Source organism: Achroia grisella, unplaced genomic scaffold (assembly GCF_030625045.1).
Source record: "Achroia grisella isolate CSIRO2021 unplaced genomic scaffold, CSIRO_AGI_Agris_v1 utg660, whole genome shotgun sequence".
Lineage (NCBI taxonomy): Eukaryota > Metazoa > Arthropoda > Insecta > Lepidoptera > Pyralidae > Achroia > Achroia grisella.
In genome coordinates, this window is record NW_026712984.1 from 7,395,048 (window position 1) to 7,416,788 (window position 21,741).

The following is a 21,741-nucleotide window of genomic DNA, read 5'->3' on the forward strand; positions in this document are numbered from 1 at the left end:
CGTCAAATGCGAGTATGTGTAACGTGTTTTTGTTAATTTAATGTATTTTTATGCTTAATTAAAAAACAATATTAGCATTCAGCGCTCCTTCTTTATATAAACTACTACCTACTCGTCCCGGCTTCGCCCGGGTGTACGTGTATTATATATAAACCTTCCTCTAGAATCACTATCTATAACCATATCCTAAACCTTAACCATATCTAAAAAATCCGCTTCAAATTCTGTTGCGTAGTTTTAAAGATTTATAGGGACAGACAGATGTGTGCGATATTGTATACTCCGTCGCCGTAATTACCGTAAAAAGGGGTACAAAGTTTTTGCTTCACGTATTAATATATAGATAAGTATATAAAAAAAAATTGTTTATTGTTGATATATTGAATGCTATTTGAGTACCTAAAAGTAACATCAACTGTTATATATTGCTCCTTTTTAAATGTGACATGTGATATGTATATTTATGGTATACAAATTAAGGATAATTATTATTATTGGCAGAGCCTGCTGACGCGCCGCTATCTCTAGTGGTGGTGACACAAACGGGCGTCGAACGCGTGTGGCTCGACGGCAATACGAGCACAAACACGCACGAGCACGCAAACAAAACGTCTCTGTCCGCACTCAACGTACACGCCATCGATTTTGACTACACTAATGGGTGTGTACAATTTTTTTTCCTTGTATATCCGCAATCAGTAATTGTTCTATAAGTATATGTTTTTTAAATAACGATAATATTTTAAGAAAGTGTTACATATGAATGTGGATGGTTATAAAGACAGAGGAAGGCCAAAAATGAGATGGATAGACTGTGTGAAAGATGATATGGTGAGAAAGGAAGTAAATAACGAGATGACTGCGAACAGGGATGAATGGAAGAGAAAAATATATTACGCCGACCCTATATAAATGGGATAAGGAAGAAGCAGATCATGAGTAAGTGTTCTATAATCGGGTAGGTTGTTAAATGTAGTCCAGTTCATTCATTTAAATAAAAGACTTTTATTTAAATGAATGAATTGGACTACACTTTATCCAACTTTAACGTTTGTGTCCTTTTCTGGCGTTTAGACCCTCTAAATGAGCTGACCTGTTAATGAGTAACTTCTGGGCTGGTTCATTAGGGTGGACTTTCAGTGGAGCCTTATATTTTGAGCTTGTGCTAGTAAGCTTCTCTGGTACTGTGGGTACATTCGAGAAATGTTGGATCTCCGAGTTGGATATAAACCATTGTGGGGGGTATAAGCCCACCATTCCGTGATAATGCTATTGATTGATTGATGAGGGGTTTTTCTAAATAAAACCGCCTTGGTTGAATGCTACTCGAACACTGATTTTTATTACTAAAATAAATATAATGAGGTGAAATTGCATGTGTAGGCAATTTACACAATTACCTACACATGCAATTTCACAGTAAGCAGGAATGTGCGGTTGCCCGTACAACCATGGTGTTTTAAGAATGTCCTATATGATGGCGTTCTGGGACCGTTGGAGCTACTAGAACTTCCCCACAGTTGTATGCCATAGGTCCAAATTGGTTTGATGGCCACTCTATATATAAGCAAGTTTTTGCCTACTAAGAGGTAGAGTTTCTATTGAAAAGCCGGTACAAATTCCTGAATCTCAGGTTGGTTTCATCGTTTTGTTTGATGTGGGTTTTCCAGATGAACCTCCGATCCAGATGTGTGTATAATTTAGTGATGTTGTTGACTTCTAACGATATATGGTGTTACTGAATAATGCGAAGGCGCTGTTAAGATGCTTTGTGACTTTGAGAGGAGTCCACGAATACAACTAAGATAGAGGTTTTATTCTAATGTTTACGCACCCAACGCACCGCTACGCGGGCTGCGGGGGCGGTGCTGCGCATCGGCAACTGCAGCCGGTGGCAGACACCACTTCTTGTCCGATCGGCACCGACACTTACCGGCTTACTAAATCATCCCACCATTCTAAGTGTTAGGAAATTTACTCTCTGCTACCAAAATGTTAGGGAAAGTACTATGTATATATATAGGGAAAAATATGTGGAAGCGTCTGTCTCGTACCTGTATGGTTCTGCGGATTTCTTGGGCTTCAGGGTCTCGAAGATATCTTCGCTAGCTTTCCAGTTTCACAGTAGGTTTAACACAGTTCTAATTTATTTTAATTCACAACAAATGCGCGCGCGCCTCAAGGCCGCTGTACGGTCAGTTCAGTACTAGGTAAGGGAGGGGAAGGCAAAGCGCGGGAACAGTCCACTAGTTTTCCAGGACTTAACAATAACCTACACCGACCTACAAGTATTATACAAAGTGTTTTATGCGTGCAGTACGATATGCTACGTGCATCACAACTTGAGCAAGTCGGGTATTGTGTGCGTGGACGCAGATGATTTCAGTCGCCGCACCACGCTGCCCACGCCCGCACTCTTCCCGGACGTCAACTGTGAGTAGCTCTACACATATACACAATACGCTACATTCATATATAACACGCTACATTAAGACATAACACGCTACATTAATACATAACACAGTATATTAATACACATGAAGATATGTTGATTTGATGATGTGTATGTGTACATCCAGCGGTGAGTCACATGGCGATCGATTGGGTATCAGAGAAACTAACTGCATTAATACATATACTGCTACATTAATACATAACACGTGTTCACCCCTCCGATCGATCCCTCGTCCAATTCAAATGGGGATCGAAATTATTTCGGGCTGAGCAGAGGTTCGAACCCCTTGCGGTGCCCTCAGACTAAAGTCGTATCCGTCAGGCGGGAGTTGGCCCTCAGCTGCTCCATAAATCCTTCCTTAGGTTTGGAGTGCCATCCGCACTCGACCCCTAACGTCTGGTGAAGCTGTAAAGGCAAGTTTTGGCCAACACCATTAGAGTAGTCCGAATAGAAAAATAACAGCGCTATATTGATCCATAACACGCTACATTAATACATATTATGCTACATTAATACATAACACACTATTTTAATATATATGAAGATCGATTTGTGTGTGTGTGCAGCGGTGAGTCACATGGCGATCGAGTGGATATCAGGCAACTGGTACCTGGTGGACGACGCGCGCGAGGCGCTGTACGTGTGCACCCGACAGCTGGACAGCTGCCGGCTGCTGCTCGACTCCGGCCTCGACAAGGTGCACGGGTTCGCGGTCGACCCCACCGCCGGGTCAGTACCACCCTACTATAATAGATTTCTGAACGAATGAACGAAACAAAAGTACCATAGAATTGTTATAGTCATGATTTCTGAACAAGTGAACAAAATCAAAGTACAACAGAATTGTCATAGTCATGATTTCCGAACGAGTGAACGAAACAAAAGTATCATAAAATTGTTATAGTCATGTGTAATGTGATTTCGGAACGAGTAAATTGCCAAAGAGGATACGGGTTTTGGAGTGATACTGACAAAAAATGAAAAATATTCAAACACTCAATCAACAATTGAGTGTTTGAATATTTTTAGTAAAAAGGTGTGTTTTGAAATATTACAAATGAAATTGTTCGATTTAGTCCTTGTTTTTAATACTACACATGTGTAGTTCTTCAACGCGCGGAATTCTCTTTCTCTATGTCTAAATTGACATGTACATTATTTTCTGCGTGAAAAGGCAACTAATGTGTAACCGGTCCTCGTCTCCGACGCGTTAGGTTGATGTTCTGGACGGTGTGGGGCGCGTCGGCCCCGAGCGTGGAGCGCGCGGAGCTGGGCGGCGAGGCTCGTAGCGCGCTGGCCCGCCTCAAGCTGGTGTACCCGTCGGCGCTGACCCTGGACCTGCCCGCCCGCGCGCTCTACTGGCTGGACGCCTACCTGGACACCATCGACCGCCTCCACTACGACGGCACGCACCGCCGCACGCTGCGATACCAGCCGCTGCGGAAGGGATACGTGGTCAGTCTTATACTGCCGTATGACGGCCTCTATGATGGAGCGCAGTGGCTGCGTACCACTTCAAAAAAAATAAAAACACCAAACCATGCGTACCCCTTAACGTAGCAATCACACTAATATTATAAATGTGCAAGTTTGTGAGTGTGTTTATATGTTTGTTTTACTGATAGCCGCACGTACCCCTCCTAGGGGTACGCGTACCATTAATTGGGAAACTCCGATCTAGCGCATTTCCCCTCAGTTTCCCAACGTGGGATTCACGTACCACAGGGGGACAATTCAAAAATAGAATCTTATTTATTATGATATGTTACATAGATAAAAATGTTGGCACTAAAACGATTGTATCATAATCATTGTAATCACAAGTATGATTGTGTTAAAAATTTAAAGAATTCGTTCAAACCACTACTGATTTGAATCGGTCTGAGTGTTTTCTATATATATATTATGTATGTATTTACAAAAAAAAATATCTAAGTATTTATATCAGTTGTCTATAACATAAGCTCTGCTTTATACTGAGAATAGATGGCGCTGTGTAAATTGTCCCGAGATATTCTTTCATTTAGATCGATTTATCTAAAAAATATTTCACACACTAATAGTTTATATAACAAATTATTTTATACTACAGTATGCTAGAAAATCGTAAACGATACATTCTCGGGTACAAAAATAATAACCATTGAATGAATGGAAATTAAAGAGAAATAGCACATCACGCTATCATAGCCGACTGCACTACATATGGGCATAACATAATATTAGCGCTCGACTGTTCAGGTACAAAAGCTACAGCTCATGTCGATCCTGGAGAGCACGGTGTACCTGCCGGTGTGGGACAACTCGAGCGTGGTGGGCGTGGCCCGGCACGAGCGGGAGCGTGCACGTGCACGTGTCGGCAACGTGCGTGCCCACGTGCACTCCCCGCCCGCAGCCGTGCTGGTCTACCACCGTCAGCGACAGCCGATAGGTAAGTTCGTTTGTGTTTATAGCATCTACAAGCGTCCAATGGCAGCTCTATTCATAAATTAAGGGTATCCATAAATTAAGTCATAAGTTAAGGAGGGGAAAAATGTTTTGATGTGCGCGGCCCTTATTACTTAGAGGTATAAAATATAAATAACAACCTATTCTTAGACCTGTATGTACCTATGAAATATCATGACTACTTCTCCGACACCGCTTCACTGATTGTTAAGCAGTTTCGGAGAAGTATGGCAACTATTTTTGTTTTTTTATATAGAAGGTTTTGGGCTATTATCTGGTGTTGAGATTTGTGACACTTCGATTTAAATAGATCTATTGTGCTCGCCCTTTTTCAAAACTACCTAGAGCCGTGAGGGACAAAAATGTAAAGGATATTCTTTGGAACGATGGTTTTGGTGGAAGAACCTTCCAAGGTTCTACATTTGGCATAACATGACGGGCGTCGACACCGACAATTTATGCCTGGCTGAAATTAGGCGAGGTACAATATCCAACTGTTGTTATTTTTTTTAATTAAATTTAATAAAATGAATGTCTCAATGTCCGAAATACAGTGCAGCACCCGTGCGCGCATAACCGCGGCGGCTGCGCGCACATGTGCGTGCCGGCGTACACGGCCGACGGAGCTCCCCACGCGCGCTGTCTGTGTCGCCACGGGTACCGCCGCGCCGGCCGCGGGGACTGCGTGCGTGAGTACCGCACCACGTGCTTCATCACTTTCCAGAGCTGAAGCTGTAGGCCTCGGGGCGATGTGTTTGCTCCAATTTTGTCTCGAGAAGCAACTAGACTGGACCCCTGGAATTATACCACTGATGTACTATTATTGACGACCTCGGTGGTCTGGCGGTCTAGCACACCGCTTTACGTCCGATGGTCGCGGGTTCGATTCCTCGCATAATTTCTTTCTATGTATAATATATATGTATTTATAAAAAAAAATTGTATCAGTTATCTAGTACCCATAACACAAGCTTTAGCTAGTTTAACTTGGGTCTAGAGTGCGTTGTGTGAATTGTCCTGTATTATTATTCTTATTAATTTATCTAGAAATTTTAAAGTGATAATTTTTTTTATGTATTGTCTTGTATATACTGTATAAATTTTCGGCAAGTTTTTTAATATCAATTTTTATAATGGATAAATATAGAATGATGCACTCACTTGTGCTAACGGTATACGCTGGGCTCGCTCCGAGCTTCAGGTCAGTGAACCCATTTTGATGAAATCACCACGGGGAACCGTGTGAAGGTCGACTTAATATATTACTTTGCGGTTCTAATTATTAACAAGCCCCTTCCCCCCGAAGAGGATATACTGCGTGTTGACTTAAAATAATGGGATAAAGGAAGGACAATTTTTATTATTGGTGTGTCGTGTGGTGCAGGTCCGGAGGTGGATCAGTACCTGGTGGTGGCGCGCGGGTCGCCGCCGCTGGTGCAGGTGCTGGCGGCCGCCGCCGACGCGGAGGTGGCCGCGCCCGCCGCCGACGCCGCGCGGCCCACCGCCGCCGACGTGGACCTCGCCCGCCGCCACCTCTACTACTGCGACGTGCACAAGTCAGTACTCAGCACTCAGCACTCAGCACTCAGCACTCAGTACCGCCCACCTCAGCCGACGCGGAGGTGGCCGCGCCCGCCGCCGACGCCGCGCGGCCCACCGCCGCCGACGTGGACCTCGCCCGCCGCCACCTCTACTACTGCGACGTGCACAAGTCAGTACTCAGCACTCAGCACTCAGCACTCAGCACTCAGCACTCAGTACCGCCCACCTCAGCCGGTGCAGGTCTCCGACCCCTCCATACTATTAGTGCAGGTGATGCAGCCGCGGCCCACGCTAAGGTACACAACTCAGAACTCCATGCATTAACGCTGAAAAAGGTATATAATCTCTTTAAGAGAAAAGCTCACATTTGTTCACATTATTTTTAATAATCATGTACTATTTTAAATCACAAGTGCAATAAAAAATATTTACAACATACAAAAAAACGTAAAAATTAATACCCAATAATGGCATTACTTCTTAAGTTACGTTAAGTTATACGATATACGTCTTTTCATAGAATAGACCTTATGCAGTACAATTTTAAAGTCCATTTTAATCAGTAATAGCGAGGGTGGACGAAATGTCCTCGCTCTTTCTCTAGCTACTAAAATGCGTTCCTTTGTAAATGGACGTTAATTCTTACAGATATGAGATAGTTCGACAAAAGCTGGACGGTACCGGCCGCGAGGAGTTCGTCGGACAGGACGTGGACAACTGCGAGGGGCTCGCCGTCGATTGGATGGGTAAGATTCTAGCTTTTCTATGGTTTGGTATGGTCAATGGTTTAGAGATATGGTAGAGTAAATAAGAGTAAGGTTAATGTTAAAGGTAGAAAGATTCCTGATAAAAATTAATTTATTTGTTTTGTATATACAAGAAATCTAAATATATATAACTCAAAGGTGACTGACATAGTGATCTATCAACGTACAGCCCAAACCACTGGCTGGGCCACTCGGGCTGAAATTTGGCATGCAGGTAGATGTTATGACGTAGCCATCTGCTAATAAAGGATTTTGATTAATTCTACCCCCAACGGGATAAAATAGGGGGTGAAAGTTTGTATGAAACTTTGTCAATTTTAAACCGATTGGGCTGAGACTTTGCATGCATAAAGCTGCTATGACGTGGGCATCCTGGACGGAACCTGCGTTCAAAAACCGAATGCCGCGGCTTTTTTTTTCGGTCTACTCTAATGCTGTTGGCCGCAGCTGGCCTTTACAGCTTCACCGGAAGATACGGGGCGAGTGCAGATGGCACTCCAAACCTAAGGAAGGATTTATGGAGCGGCTGAAGGCCAACTCCTGCCTGACGGATACGACTTTAGTCTGAGGGCACCACTAGGGGTTCGAACCTCGGCTCAGGCCGTCGTAATTTCGATCCCCGTTTGAATTGGACGGGGGATCGATCGGAGTGGTGCCGCGACTTACAAAATCCCTCCCTTATATACAGAGAAGATATGAGTGGGGGTTATACGCAACTAGTTTAACGATACCCAGTAATAATGAAACTAACCAATGCGGGCTGTCCGTACTAGTGAAATATGTATTCTAAAAATATAGAAAAAAAAACAATGGTCTGATGTAAAAATAAATTATATTTTTAAACAGAACATTTGTTACATACAGAATGTTACATTAAAGAAATGAAAAGTCAAAACCATAGAGTTAAAACACTATCCCACACACACATGTGAGATGCTTTGGTGATAGGTCGCAACCTGTACTGGACTGATGACGCACTGGGCCGTGTGAGCGTGGCGCGACTGGACTCGGAGGGCGACGCACGCGTGCAGCGCGTACTCATCAACGAGCCCAACTTCAACCCGCGCGCACTGGCGCTCGACCCTGCCAACGGGTACGTACTAGCACATGTTTTTTTTTATTTTAAACTGTGATTGATAAAACTAAAGAAAGTTTTATGGAAATTGCGTAAGGTTTCACAAGGTTTGAGCTTAGCAGTTTCCAGAGTCTGTCCTCAATTTGCCAGAAAAAGATTAAAATGTCTTATAAAGCATTTCCTTTGCAAAAAAAAGCTTATTATAAAATTGAAGAGTTTATAAATGATAATAATGTTGTTGTAGAAAAAAGACTAACTTAAAATTCATAGCGCTGACAATGTTATCTGATTGAACAAAGATTGAATGCGTAGCGGTTTCAATGTTAATTGTCGCATGCCTAATCCTTGTTATCATTATCGCAGCCCGGAAGACGTCCACTGCTGGACATAGGCCTTGTTAATGTGTATTTAATGAGAACAACATTTATTTAAAAGAGCATCACTCGAGTTTATTGCTCATTCTACTTGTGTACAGTGTATTCTAATTTCTCGTTGTCGTAAATGTTGACTAGTGAGCTATGTGTGCACAGAGTAATGTACTGGACGGTATGGGCGAGCGCAATGTCAGCGCACGGGCGAATAGAGCGCGCCAACATGGACGCGAGCAGTCGACACACGCTCCTGGACTCCGACCTGCACTGGCCCAACGGACTCGCGCTGCACCCCGACGGGGCCGCGCTCTACTGGTGAGTAGTACTGTCTAGCGGCCGACGCTGAAGAAGGGGACCCATTAAATATGTTTTGGATATCATCTGGCTCTCACTCCACTCCATGACCACGACCGTTCTGTCAAGAGCGTATCGAATAAAAAGAAGAAATGGTCCTTTGAGCCGGATAATGCACGAGTAAGTTATTTTAAAGTCTGCTCTATTTAGGTGATGTTAGATTTATATAACTAGCTACTCGTCAGCTTCGCCCGGGGGTACATGTATTATACATATAAACCTTCCTGTTGAATAACTCTATTTAAAATAAACATTAAAGATTTCAGCATACATAAGGACGGACAGGTAGCGACAGTGATTTTGTTGTATACTATGTAATGATGCTAATAACGTGTGTACATCAGGTGTGATACGTACCTGAACAAGATCGAACGGCTCGTGCTGGACTCGGGCACGCGAGAGCTGGTCGTGAGCGATACCTCGCAGACGCCCGTCCTCAAACCGTACGGGCTGGCGCTCTACGAAGGTAATATTATATTATCTTATACTAGTGCCCGCAGAAATTTATATGAAACGGATGAAACGTTTCATATAAATTTCAATATAAACCATAGTCTGTGTTACTCTGATGCATAAGCTATATTAGTGTAAAGTTTCATCAAAATCCGTTCAGTAGTTTTCGCGTGAAAGAATTACATATTACCATGATTACAAACTGTCGCGTTTATATTATTATAAAAAAAATATATAAAATTATGTGAAATTTTATATCTGAGGCTACTGTCTATTGTTTTAAAAATCACTTCGTAAATAAGCCCGTAAAAGGTAAAGGATAAAAAATGGTTATTGTGGGTTGTCCTTAAGAGATTGAACTTTTTAAGGTGTACAATACTGTAATACATTTTAAAGATTTAAGCATACATAGGGGCAGAGAGACAGCGACAGCGACTTTGTTTTATACTATGTAGTGATATAAATAAAAATCATACATTTACAAACATGCAGGGCCGTCATTCACCTATTAGAGGCCCTGGGCACATTAGGGTAATGGGGACCCTATGGCCATAGTAATAAAGCACTATTTTGTTAGAATAGACAAAGTTATTTTTAATTTAGAGATGTTTGTAGGGATGCCCTACCTTCACAAACCAACCAGGCAAAAATAATTTTAAAAAGTCGTTATGTGATGATGGGTTCAAGTTCTTACTAGACATTTATAAAAAATATAACAAAAACGAACTATAGTCGGTAATTTGTTAAGATTGATTTTCAGGTGAGAGTAGAGTAGCTATCGGTTATCGTTTGGTAAAGCAGTAGAGACTAGATTAGACTAGGGGGCCCCAATCCATCGCGGGGCCCTGGGCACGTGCCCAGTGTGCAGTGGAGAAGAGGGCTTGCATATATGGGTGTATTTTCACTAGGTATGGTGGTGTGGAGCGAGCACGGCACGGGTGCCATCCGGCAGCTGACGGCGGACGGTAAAGTGCGGCAGATGCGCAAACTGCCTCCACCACTCTACGACCTCAAGCTGGTCTCAGCCGCCGCCAGGACAGGTACCTACCATCTACCATCTACCACACACGTCACATGGCAATTGTTGAAATGACTGCGTATATTCTCGTAAAAGATTATTTATTTATTAAAGGAAAACCAAGGCTATTCAAGTACATCTTAAATAAAATCAATATATACGTCATAATAAGCCACTGACAGGCTTTCACTAATAACAATAGACTAATTCTTAAAAAAAATTACATCACTACGTATAAATTACCAATTTACTACCGATGGTCGCAGGTTCGATTCCACGCACGCAACATTTGTAATATGTTAAGATTTGTTGCATAAACTTAAAAGCGTATATTGTATGGTGAAATAAACCATTTATATTCGTATTCTTTAGTATGACTGTTTGTATCGGTCTGGGTGTTTTCCATGAATATTTTGTATGTATTAAAAAACTTAATTATTAATGTCAGTTGTCTAGTACACATAACACAAGCTCTGCTTAGTTTGGGACTAGAGGCCGTTACTTTTAAGGTATATTATATTATTATACTAAACTGCTAGACTCTACGATAAATCAGACAGAGAGGCAATTCAAATTTTATATATAAACAAATGTTATGTAAAAAAGCCTATTATAGGATAGATGAATTTATAGATGATAGCAATATATAGCAAGAATAAGTTTGTTTGCGGACAACGTTATAATTTCTTTTTCATACTGCTTTCTTGATATATGATAGCGTAGCTTTTGTATTGATTGCCGCATGCATCCTCATGTAAAGTGCGAATACTGTAACTACCATATAGTAATTTTAAGTAGCTGTGACGTGGTCGAGTGGAATGAGTAGTCATGCTCACTAAAATGTCCAGACATATGGCGGCGTGGTGGGCCGGTTCATTGAGCTTCCTAAAATATGGTCGAGCGCAGTGATGGCTGGCTCATCCGTCATACTCGTGCTGCTTGTAGGGACTGGTCTGCTCTTAACACTACGACTGATTTAATCTTATTGTGTTTTTATATTTGAGCCTAAATAAATTAGTGCTGGTTGGTAGTTTGTATTCACACGTTTCGACTTGTAAAATGTGGACTTACAAGGATTATTTAAAAGAGCAATACACAAGTTTCTTGGTCGTTCTTCTTGTGATGAGACAGCTTTCCGAAAGAGCTGTAGATAAAAAAAAATGTTATGACTATTCAAAAGTGCTTAAATTAAGTTTATTTGAATAATTGATTTTCTATTTTATTCTATTCTATTATACCTAAAAAATATATGTTATTTGGAAATTACGAATTATTATGTAATTAATTATTTCCTTTTGACAAAAATGCAATAGTATATGTTTATATATGTAATTGAATTTAAAAATAAATCTCTATTTTTGTAATCATTTATATTACATTTACAAGCTCATTAGGAAAGAATAATTGCTATATTTGCGCCGAAATGACTGTAACAAACGCGTATGTTTGTGTTGATAGATGAAAAAATGTGTTAATCGAGCATATGACGAAGAGCAGCAAACATCCGAAGGTTTACGTGCTGGAATAACTAATTTTGTTGGATCTCTTCTTATCCAATCTGGAGAATGCTGTAATCTTTAATTGTGTTTTTATATTTGAGCCTAAATAAATTAGTGCTGGTTGGTAGTTTGTATTCACACGTTTCGACTTGTAAAATGTGAATTTACAAGGATTGTTTAAAAGAGCAACACACAAGTTTCTTGCCTATTCTTCTTGTGATGAGACAGCTTTCCGAATAAGCGGTAGATTTAAAAAATTTTAACTATTCAAAAGTGCTTAAATTAAGTTTATTTGAATAAATGTATTTCTATTCTATTCTTTTGGAACAAATGTGGATGTTTTTTAACGAATACACCGATCTCCATGATAATCTCTGTCCATGATGGTCACTGAGAATCTTATTGTTCCGGAAATACTGCCTGCAAGACATCCTAGGCTGTACACCATTGATTTGTAGATACTATTTTTATATGTACGTTGGCATCCAGGACGCAACTCATGCTCAAAGGACAACGGCGGGTGCGCCGAGCTGTGCCTGGCCCGCAGCAGCGTCGGCGGGGGGTCGGGCCGCGTGTGCGCTTGCGGGGGCAGCCGCGTGCTGGTGGCGGACGGACGCACGTGCGCCGCGCCCGGCCCCGCCTCCGGCCCCGGCCCCGGCCCCGCGCCCCCGCCGCCGCCCCCGCGCTGCCCCGACGGACAGTTCCACTGCGGCCGAGGGTACGTGTGCGCTATATACGCTATACGTGGAATTGTAGATTTAATAATCCTCACTGTAACTCTGTCTCGCGTTCAGGCCACAACTACTGAACCGACTTAAATGAAATTTGGTACACAGATAGTTTAGACCAGTGATTCCCAAAGTGGTCTATATCGACCCCCAGTGGTCTATGACAAACTGCAAGGGGTCTACGACAGCGGTCGTTCGTTGTTTTTACTTTATGTTTTTAACACTAAACTTTACTATGGCAACGGCACAAAAAAGTTTGAGAACCTCTGGTCTAGTCCCTAAAAAGGACATAGGTTACTTTTTAATCCGAAAAAAGAGTTTTTTGGTCTCGAAAAGGGAGATGGAAAGTTGTATGGAAGTATCATCATTTTTAAAGCTAGAAACAATGATGAAGTTTATCTTTGGTTTTTTTTTTTAGATAGTGTTTATTGTAATAACTAGACAGTGAGTATACAGGAATAATAATAGTACTATTTATTGTACATTAATAAGTTTATTTCACAGTGTACTATATGGCTTATTAGTAACGCCTACATTCAACGCGCAATCGGAATTAGAACTATTGTACACTGAACTTAAATCTATGTTAGTGGAGACGTAAACTAATGGAAGGGTCTCAAGTGTCGACAGAAATATTACAGGTGTAGGCACAACATTAATAGATATTGTGTATTGTGCAGTCGGTGCATCGATTCGCTGTACGTGTGCGACGGCGACGCGGACTGCCCCGACGCCTCCGACGAGGACTCCTCGCCGGCTGGACCCTGCGGTCAGTACATACGCACATATACAAACATACACACACACACGCACGCACGCACGCACGCACGCACGCACGCACGCACGCACGCACGCACGCACGCACGCACGCACGCACGCACGCACGCACACACAGACTGTGCTACGCAACCCACAAAATTAATATGCAATTCATTCTCTTCTCTATTAGACAGTACCTTAAATTTAATAAACACACGCAGATTTTGCCAAGCTGAAGAGGAAATCGTTTAAGCCATAAGACCGCCTTTTGAACCTACAAAAGATGGCCTTATCGCTTAAGCGTTCTCTTCCAGACAACCTTTGAGTAGAGGAGAAAAAACTGAAGGTGGTGGATGGCGCATGATGGAATGAATAAAATATAAAAGATCGAATAAAAATTTCTTTTCTATTATTCCAGTTAACGTGACTTGCAGCGAGGATAAGTACATGCAGTGCGACGTTACCCGCTGTATACCCAAGAGCTGGGTGTGCGACGGACTTGAAGGTCGGTATTTTGATCAGAACTTCAAATCTATGCAGACTAATTTTTGTACTAATACAAAGTTACCAAAGGTGGAAGGACATACACACAACACACAATCTGGTGATTTGTAACTTGGGGGCGGTTTTCTGGTAACTTTATTTATCTAAATCGTCGGTGGATTCATTCTAAAAGAAAAAGAAATGTGTTTATATATTTATATCAGTTGTCTAGTATTCATAAAAGAAACTTGGGACTATGAATTGTCCAGGGATTGTCATATGCGATTCTGTATTAGGTTGATTTTAGCGTGTAGATATTTTGATAACACAAGTTCTGTTACTACGAGTACATCGCGCTTTGTAATTTATACAGGGAAATTATTATTGTTACTTATATTCTCTATAGGGATGACTTTAGTGTGCAGATCGTAGTAGTAGTAGTTAGTATAACATGTAGATTTTATTGTTACTTCCTATCTTGTTCTCTGTGGGGTGGACTTCAGTGTGGCTGATATATAGTTAGTATAATCTGTAGATTGTGCTGACGGCGCGGACGAGGCGGCTGCGTCTTGCTGCGGGCCCGCTCAGTTCGCTTGCGCGCGCTCCCGGCGCTGCGTGCCGGCCGCCTGGCGCTGCGACGGCGCGCAGGACTGCGGCCGACACGACGACAGCGACGAGCGCGGCTGCGGTGAGTGTACACGCGCACTACGGCCGGCGTGTGCCGGCCGCCACGACGACAGCGACGAGCGCGGCTGCGGTGAGTGTACACGCGCACTACGGTCGGCGTGTGCCGGCCGCCACGACGACAGCGACGAGCGCGGCTGCGGTGAGTGTACACGCGCACTACGGTCGGCGTGTGCCGGCCGCCACGACGACAGCGACGAGCGCGGCTGCGGTGAGTGTACACGCGCACTACGGTCGGCGTGTGCCGGCCGCCACGACGACAGCGACGAGCGCGGCTGCGGTGAGTGTACACGCGCACTACGGTCGGCGTGTGCCGGCCGCCACGACGACAGCGACGAGCGCGGCTGCGGTGAGTGTACACGCGCACTACGGTCGGCGTGTGCCGGCCGCCACGACGACAGCGACGAGCGCGGCTGCGGTGAGTGTACACGCGCACTACGGCCGGCGTGTGCCGGCCGCCACGACGACAGCGACGAGCGCGGCTGCGGTGAGTGTACACGCGCACTACGGTCGGCGTGTGCCGGCCGCCACGACGACAGCGACGAGCGCGGCTGCGGTGAGTGTACACGCGCACTACGGTCGGCGTGTGCCGGCCGCCACGACGACAGCGACGAGCGCGGCTGCGGTGAGTGTACACGCGCACTACGGTCGGCGTGTGCCGGCCGCCACGACGACAGCGACGAGCGCGGCTGCGGTGAGTGTACACGCGCACTACGGTCGGCGTGTGCCGGCCGCCACGACGACAGCGACGAGCGCGGCTGCGGTGAGTGTACACGCGCACTACGGTCGGCGTGTGCCGGCCGCCACGACGACAGCGACGAGCGCGGCTGCGGTGAGTGTACACGCGCACTACGGTCGGCGTGTGCCGGCCGCCACGACGACAGCGACGAGCGCGGCTGCGGTGAGTGTACACGCGCACTACGGTCGGCGTGTGCCGGCCGCCACGACGACAGCGACGAGCGAGGCTGCGGTGAGTGTACACGCGCACTACGGTCGGCGTGTGCCGGCCGCCACGACGACAGCGACGAGCGCGGCTGCGGTGAGTGTACACGCGCACTACGGTCGGCGTGTGCCGGCCGCCACGACGACAGCGACGAGCGAGGCTGCGGTGAGTGTACACGCGCACTACGGTCGGCGTGTGCCGGCCGCCACGACGACAGCGACGAGCGAGGCTGCGGTGAGTGTACACGCGCACTACGGTCGGCGTGTGCCGGCCGCCACGACGACAGCGACGAGCGCGGCTGCGGTGAGTGTACACGCGCACTACGGTCGGCGTGTGCCGGCCGCCACGACGACAGCGACGAGCGAGGCTGCGGTGAGTGTACACGCGCACTACGGTCGGCGTGTGCCGGCGGCCACGACGACAGCGACGAGCGCGGCTGCGGTGAGTGTACACGCGCACTACGGTCGGCGTGTGCCGGCCGCCACGACGACAGCGACGAGCGAGGCTGCGGTGAGTGTACACGCGCACTACGGTCGGCGTGTGCCGGCCGCCACGACGGAGAAAACACAACACTCCTCCGAAGCACAGCTTACAAAGCAAAGTGCGTGGCGGCTGAAGCACGTAGACAACAGCTTCGGTAGTCTAACGACTTAGGACAACGCCTTACTTGTGATGGTCGCGGGTTCAATTTCTTTCTCAAACATTTACATTAGTATTGATGAGTGTGATCGGTGTATGAGCCCGTGTGGTGCGTGCGCCCGCAGAGAGCCGGTCGTGCACGGCGGCGATGTTCTCGTGCGCGAGCGGCGCGTGCGTGCCGTGGGAGTACTACTGCGACGGGCGCGCCGACTGCGCGGACGCGTCCGACGAGCTCGCCTGCGAGCCCGGCGCGCGCCCGCACCCGCGCCCGCACCCGCACCACAACCAGCTGTGAGTACGATCCAATCAAACAATATTTATTTTAGGAAAACCAAGGCTATTTACAAACATAGTTATAAACATAATTAAATAAGAACGGCCACTTATAGGTTTTCACGAATAGAAACGTAATATAAAATAAATTACAGTACTAACACGAGAGGCGTGTTTGTGTCATAAGTACTCATAAAAACATATATAAAAAAATAACAATCTACTAAATTAAAACATATGCTGAAATTAACAAACAAACATTTTAATAATGGAAATGCATATAAGTAATATTAAATTCAATACTTATATCTCAAAGAATCGCCTGCTCATCACGGCCCTCGCTAAAGATATTCTACCGGAAAACAAATATCTAATACTCTACTTAATCTATTGAAGTTATTACTTGCTCGCCACATATAACTGTTTTGCCTATAGTTATATGATACAGAAGGTATAGAAATAGAAGTAAATCTGGTACGTTTAGTACTTTAAGATTATAGGACCTTTAGGCCGCTTTTAAACGTCAAAGTTTTGTATTAATATTTTTCCCTACCGTCAACCAACTGTGAGTCAAATAAAATCAAAAACATTTAATCTTATTTAATTTATCTCGAGGGGCGATATTAAAATATTTTTAATTAAATAACAATTTATAAACGTCTGAGATACATGAACACGAAAGGTATTTGACAGATTTTAAAATTCTTTCACCTGTGGAAATTTACTTAATCAGCGCGTAATATAGCTTATGATTGCAATTAAAAAAAATTCTAACATTATTTCATTCATCATGAATTTCGAAATGAAGCCGGGACAGATTGCTGGATATTACTATGATCTATTTGACGATTTTTAAAAATAAAAACCAATAGTAAGATCTTATGATGACTTTTTATGCTCTTATTATACCAAGTATATGTAATCACAAAACTCTGCCAGACGGCTATCACTGAAAACGAGAGATAATCTCCAGCAACTCACTGTAGCGTTAATAAAAAAATGTTTGTAAAATATATTTTTTTATGGAATTGGAAATGTTTTATCTACTTTCTGGTGCAGACACAACCGCGATCCCGACAGGGACGGCCTCTGTGAAGACCATGAGTTCCAGTGCATCAACGGAGAATGTATCAGAAAGGTATGTTACCAAGGAGTTATCCAATGGTTATGACAAAGAATGGCATATGGGAATAAGCTCGCCAATTTATTTTAAATAGTGCATTATCTTACTAATATAATAAACGCATATGTATGGATGTTTGTTACACTCACATTACGTCTTTCACTCAAAAATTATTAAACTGATTTTGATGAAACTTTACAGACTAACACATAGGCTATAATTTCAAAAGATATTATGTAAATTGGGCCAAATATAATCGTAAATGTCAAAGAACTGTGATTCCGACAAAGTTGCACGGGTCAGCTAGTAAATCATTACATAGTATAAAACAAAGTCGCTGCCGCTGTCTGTCCCTAGGTATGCTGAAATCTTTAAAACTATGCAACGGATTTTGAAGCGGTTTTTTTAACAGATAGACTGATTCAAGAGGGAGGTTTATATATATAATACAGGTACACCCGTGCGAAGCCGGGGCGTGTAGCTAGTAATGAATAAATAAAATAACTCCGAGATTAAAAAACAGACTATACGAACGTGTATCAATGTTCAGGAGTTCCAGTGCGACTCTCGCAACGACTGCGGCGACGCGTCCGACGAGCTCGAGTGCGACGACACCAGCGCGCCGGACACCAGCACCGCGGCCGCCTCCACCGCCTCCACCGCCTCCACCGCCTCCACCGCCGCGCCCGAGCCCGAGTGCGAGCCGCCGGCGCTCCGCTGCGACAACCGCACCCGCTGCGTGCCGCTGCTGCAGCTCTGCGACGGCATCGAAGACTGCGCGGACGGGGCCGACGAGGCCGATCGATGTGGTCAGTGCGAGCTAGATTCGATTTAGATTATATGTATAAATTTGTATCAATCATCATTTACTGAGGCAAAGATTTGTTATTAGATTATTTTTATTGTTCTGTCTGGTTGAAGTTGGACTTGCATTTACCAATATTATTAAAAAAAAAACATTTACAGCTTCTAAGTATATGGAGTTTTATAGTCACAAAGTATAAAAGACAGAGCTGCATAGAGCACTTAAAGACTGTTGCCAACTCTATTTTGATTTTAAAATTTTGAGAGGTGTTTGTACATGTTCTTTTTTTATAAAATCCGGCTCGAAGGACCAAGTAGTATTAGTATTGGTCCTTCGAGCCGCTTCATTACTTGGTCGCGTATGCCATAGTGTATTTAGTGAGAGTAACGCAGTCTATATTTACATTCGTACGTGCTCTCAGTTATTCTTTTGCTACACGCAAGATTCTTGCTCTTTCTTCTAGTAAGACAGCTTTTCGAATGGGCGGTAAATTTTAAAAAAATAAGCGTGATTATTAAAAAAAGTTTAAATTTAAGTTACAAATGTTAAGAACTAGCAAGAGCTCGCAGATCCACGTGCTTTCACACCTGTGACTAGCGCGAAAATGAAAAGTATGAATGTAAATTATGTCATGTAACTATGTGGTACTTGTGGCTACCAGAGTGAGCAGGCAGTCACCACGATTGCGTACTCACACACTTGCTCGTACCGACGTGAACATGACAAGCATGAAGGTATATTATAAAGTAGTTATGTGTCGTACATGCGATGTGGTGATATGCGCGATGAGTGCGTGCTCGCAAATGTCTAATTATGACTTGTATATGGAAAGTATGAACTTGTATATGAAAATTTTAACATATCACGATGTCATGTGTACTCGATGAGTGCGAGCTCTCGCAAGCACAGTATATTATGATGAACATGTATATATGTGGTGTGTGTGGTATATCGTGAAGGCGAGGCGATATGCGCAGTGAGCACGAGCTAGCACTCTTGCTCTCATACCGACGAGAACATGACAAGCATGAAGGTATATTATAAAGTAGTAAAGTGTCGTACATGCGATGCGGTGATATGCGCGATGAGTGCGCGCTCGCACATGTCTAATTATGACTTGTATATGGAAAGTATGAACGGATATTTTAACATATCACGATGTCGTGTGTACTCGATGAGTGCGAGCTCTCGCAAGCACACTATATTATGATGAACGTGTGCGGTGTGTGGTGTGCGGTGTGTAGGCGAGGCGATGTGCTCTGTGAGCGCGTGCTCGCACGAGTGCCGGCCGTCGCCGGGCGGCGCGGTGTGCGCGTGCCCGGCGCCGCTGTACCTGCAGGCGGACCGCGCGGCGTGCGGCGCGCGGCCGCCGTGCGCGGCGTGGGGCGTGTGCTCGCAGCGCTGCCGCCCGCACAAGGCGCGCCACCGCTGCGCCTGCCACCGCGGGTACCGCCTCGCAGACGACGGCTTCACCTGCAAGAGCACAGGTACCCGCCCACCACCACACCTCTCACTCCCCACTACTCATCTCACTACTCACTCCTCACTCGTTCCTCACTCCTCACTCAATCCTCACTCTTCACTCTTCATTTCTTACTCATTCATCATTCCTCACTCCTCACCCCTACACGCTCCACGGGTCGTCTTATTTGTTAAAAGAAAACTAAAACTAACTATACACATGTTAAATCGATATAAACGACGCACTAAAACACTGACAGACTGTTCGGGTTATACCGAAACTTTATAAAGATTCTGATAAGTAAAACTAATAAATGATACTGATAAAAACTTGATTAAAACTGTATATTGAAACTCAAAATATAACTGATTAATGATTGAAATGAGTACGCGCCGCGTCCTTGATGAACTAATGCGAACTGATTTTAATGAAATGTGAAATGTAAAATAGAATGTTAACATTACGAAATAATGTACGATGCTAGCTCATACACAAACTTTTACAATAACATTCCATATCACTACATATAAAGGCAACACATTATAAAATTAGCAGAGATATTGTTATACACAGATAATCTAAAATCAATGTACGGTGTAACTATACATTTTATTGTTAAGAGCTTTACACGATATGCTCGATAAATAATAAGGGTACACACCCTTATTATTTATCAAGTTTATATGCTACTCAGCCTTCATATCCATATATTAAAATATCATTATATATACTAATATTAAATAAAGACAAACAAACATACACACACACATAATAATACATCAACATTATATTTACACTTATATCTACTTTTTCTATACTATTATTATACTATGTACATCACGCTTTATCATATTAATATAGGTACATCTTACACAGCTCAACAACCCCCACAAGTTCACTAACTAAGCTCAAATACAGGCGCGTACTCATTATGATTGTCTTTTTTTTATTATATTTTAGTTTCAATGAATTTGTGGTTTCAATAAATAACCACACATTCTTTTATGGCTCGGGACATAATCTGCAGGACTGATGTACATCAATATTTTTATATACATTCGGTTCCTCGAACTTCTTATTTGCATTTATTCGAAGGTCCAACATTTTGATCCTTCGAGCCGGATTTTGTAATACTTAAAAACAATGGTATACCAACAGAAAAGACGACACCACTGCTGGTGTACAGCAACCGACACGAGATTCGCGCAGTTGAACTGCCGGCGGCGACGTCTCGGGCGCTCATCTCCTCGCTGAAGAACACGATCGCGCTGGACTGGCGCCGCGACCCGACATCCGGCGCCATACAGCTGTACTGGACCGATGTTGTCGATGACAAGATCTACCGGGGCACCATGGTCGGCAGCGGTCGGTACCCTATACCTGTCATCATCATTATCATCATCAACATCCGCTTCATCCTTATCCCATTCATTTGGGGTCGGTGTAATATATTTTGCTTTTCTCATCTGATCTTAGTTTTATTTTATACTAGTGAAACTTATAGCCTACCCGAAATTTGTAGCCTATGTGTAAGCTACATTAACTGTAAAGTTTCATGAAAATCCGTTGAGTCGTTTTTGCGTGAAGGAGTAAACATCCATCCATACTCACACACTGTCGCGTTTATAATATTAATAAGATAAGATCAATTATAAGTCATGTTGTAAAATATCTCAATCGTAAACGAATTTAACGTTTTAGCACACCGCCTTTCTTCCGATCTATTATGTGGATAAAATTGCATCATAGCTAGCATTGTACCATGTCAGCTTGATTGAAGATCACTCCTTCTCGATTCCCTCTCGAAACCATCATGATAAATTCAACAGGAATTTACCTTTATGATTTCTTTTTTTTTCT

General features: G+C 43.8%; 1 protein-coding gene and 1 long non-coding RNA gene across 2 annotated transcripts in view; both read left to right on the top strand.

Moving 5' to 3' along the window:
- Window positions 1–9,362: 9,362 nt before the first annotated feature.
- On the top strand, window positions 9,363–12,561 carry LOC131849894 (uncharacterized). Its single transcript, XR_009357808.1, has 3 exons — window positions 9,363–9,478; window positions 10,374–10,505; window positions 12,472–12,561. It is a non-coding gene; the product is annotated as an uncharacterized LOC131849894 (long non-coding RNA).
- Window positions 12,562–19,045: 6,484 nt separating this feature from the next.
- The window catches only part of LOC131849713 (prolow-density lipoprotein receptor-related protein 1-like), a 29,777-nt gene continuing 27,081 nt past the window's right edge, over window positions 19,046–21,741 (top strand). Inside the window, exons 1-3 of the mRNA XM_059199827.1 lie at window positions 19,046–19,250; window positions 19,664–19,906; window positions 21,040–21,246. Of these exons, the coding sequence (XP_059055810.1) occupies window positions 19,046–19,250; window positions 19,664–19,906; window positions 21,040–21,246 (655 nt within the window). The remainder of the gene's footprint in view (window positions 19,251–19,663; window positions 19,907–21,039; window positions 21,247–21,741) is intronic.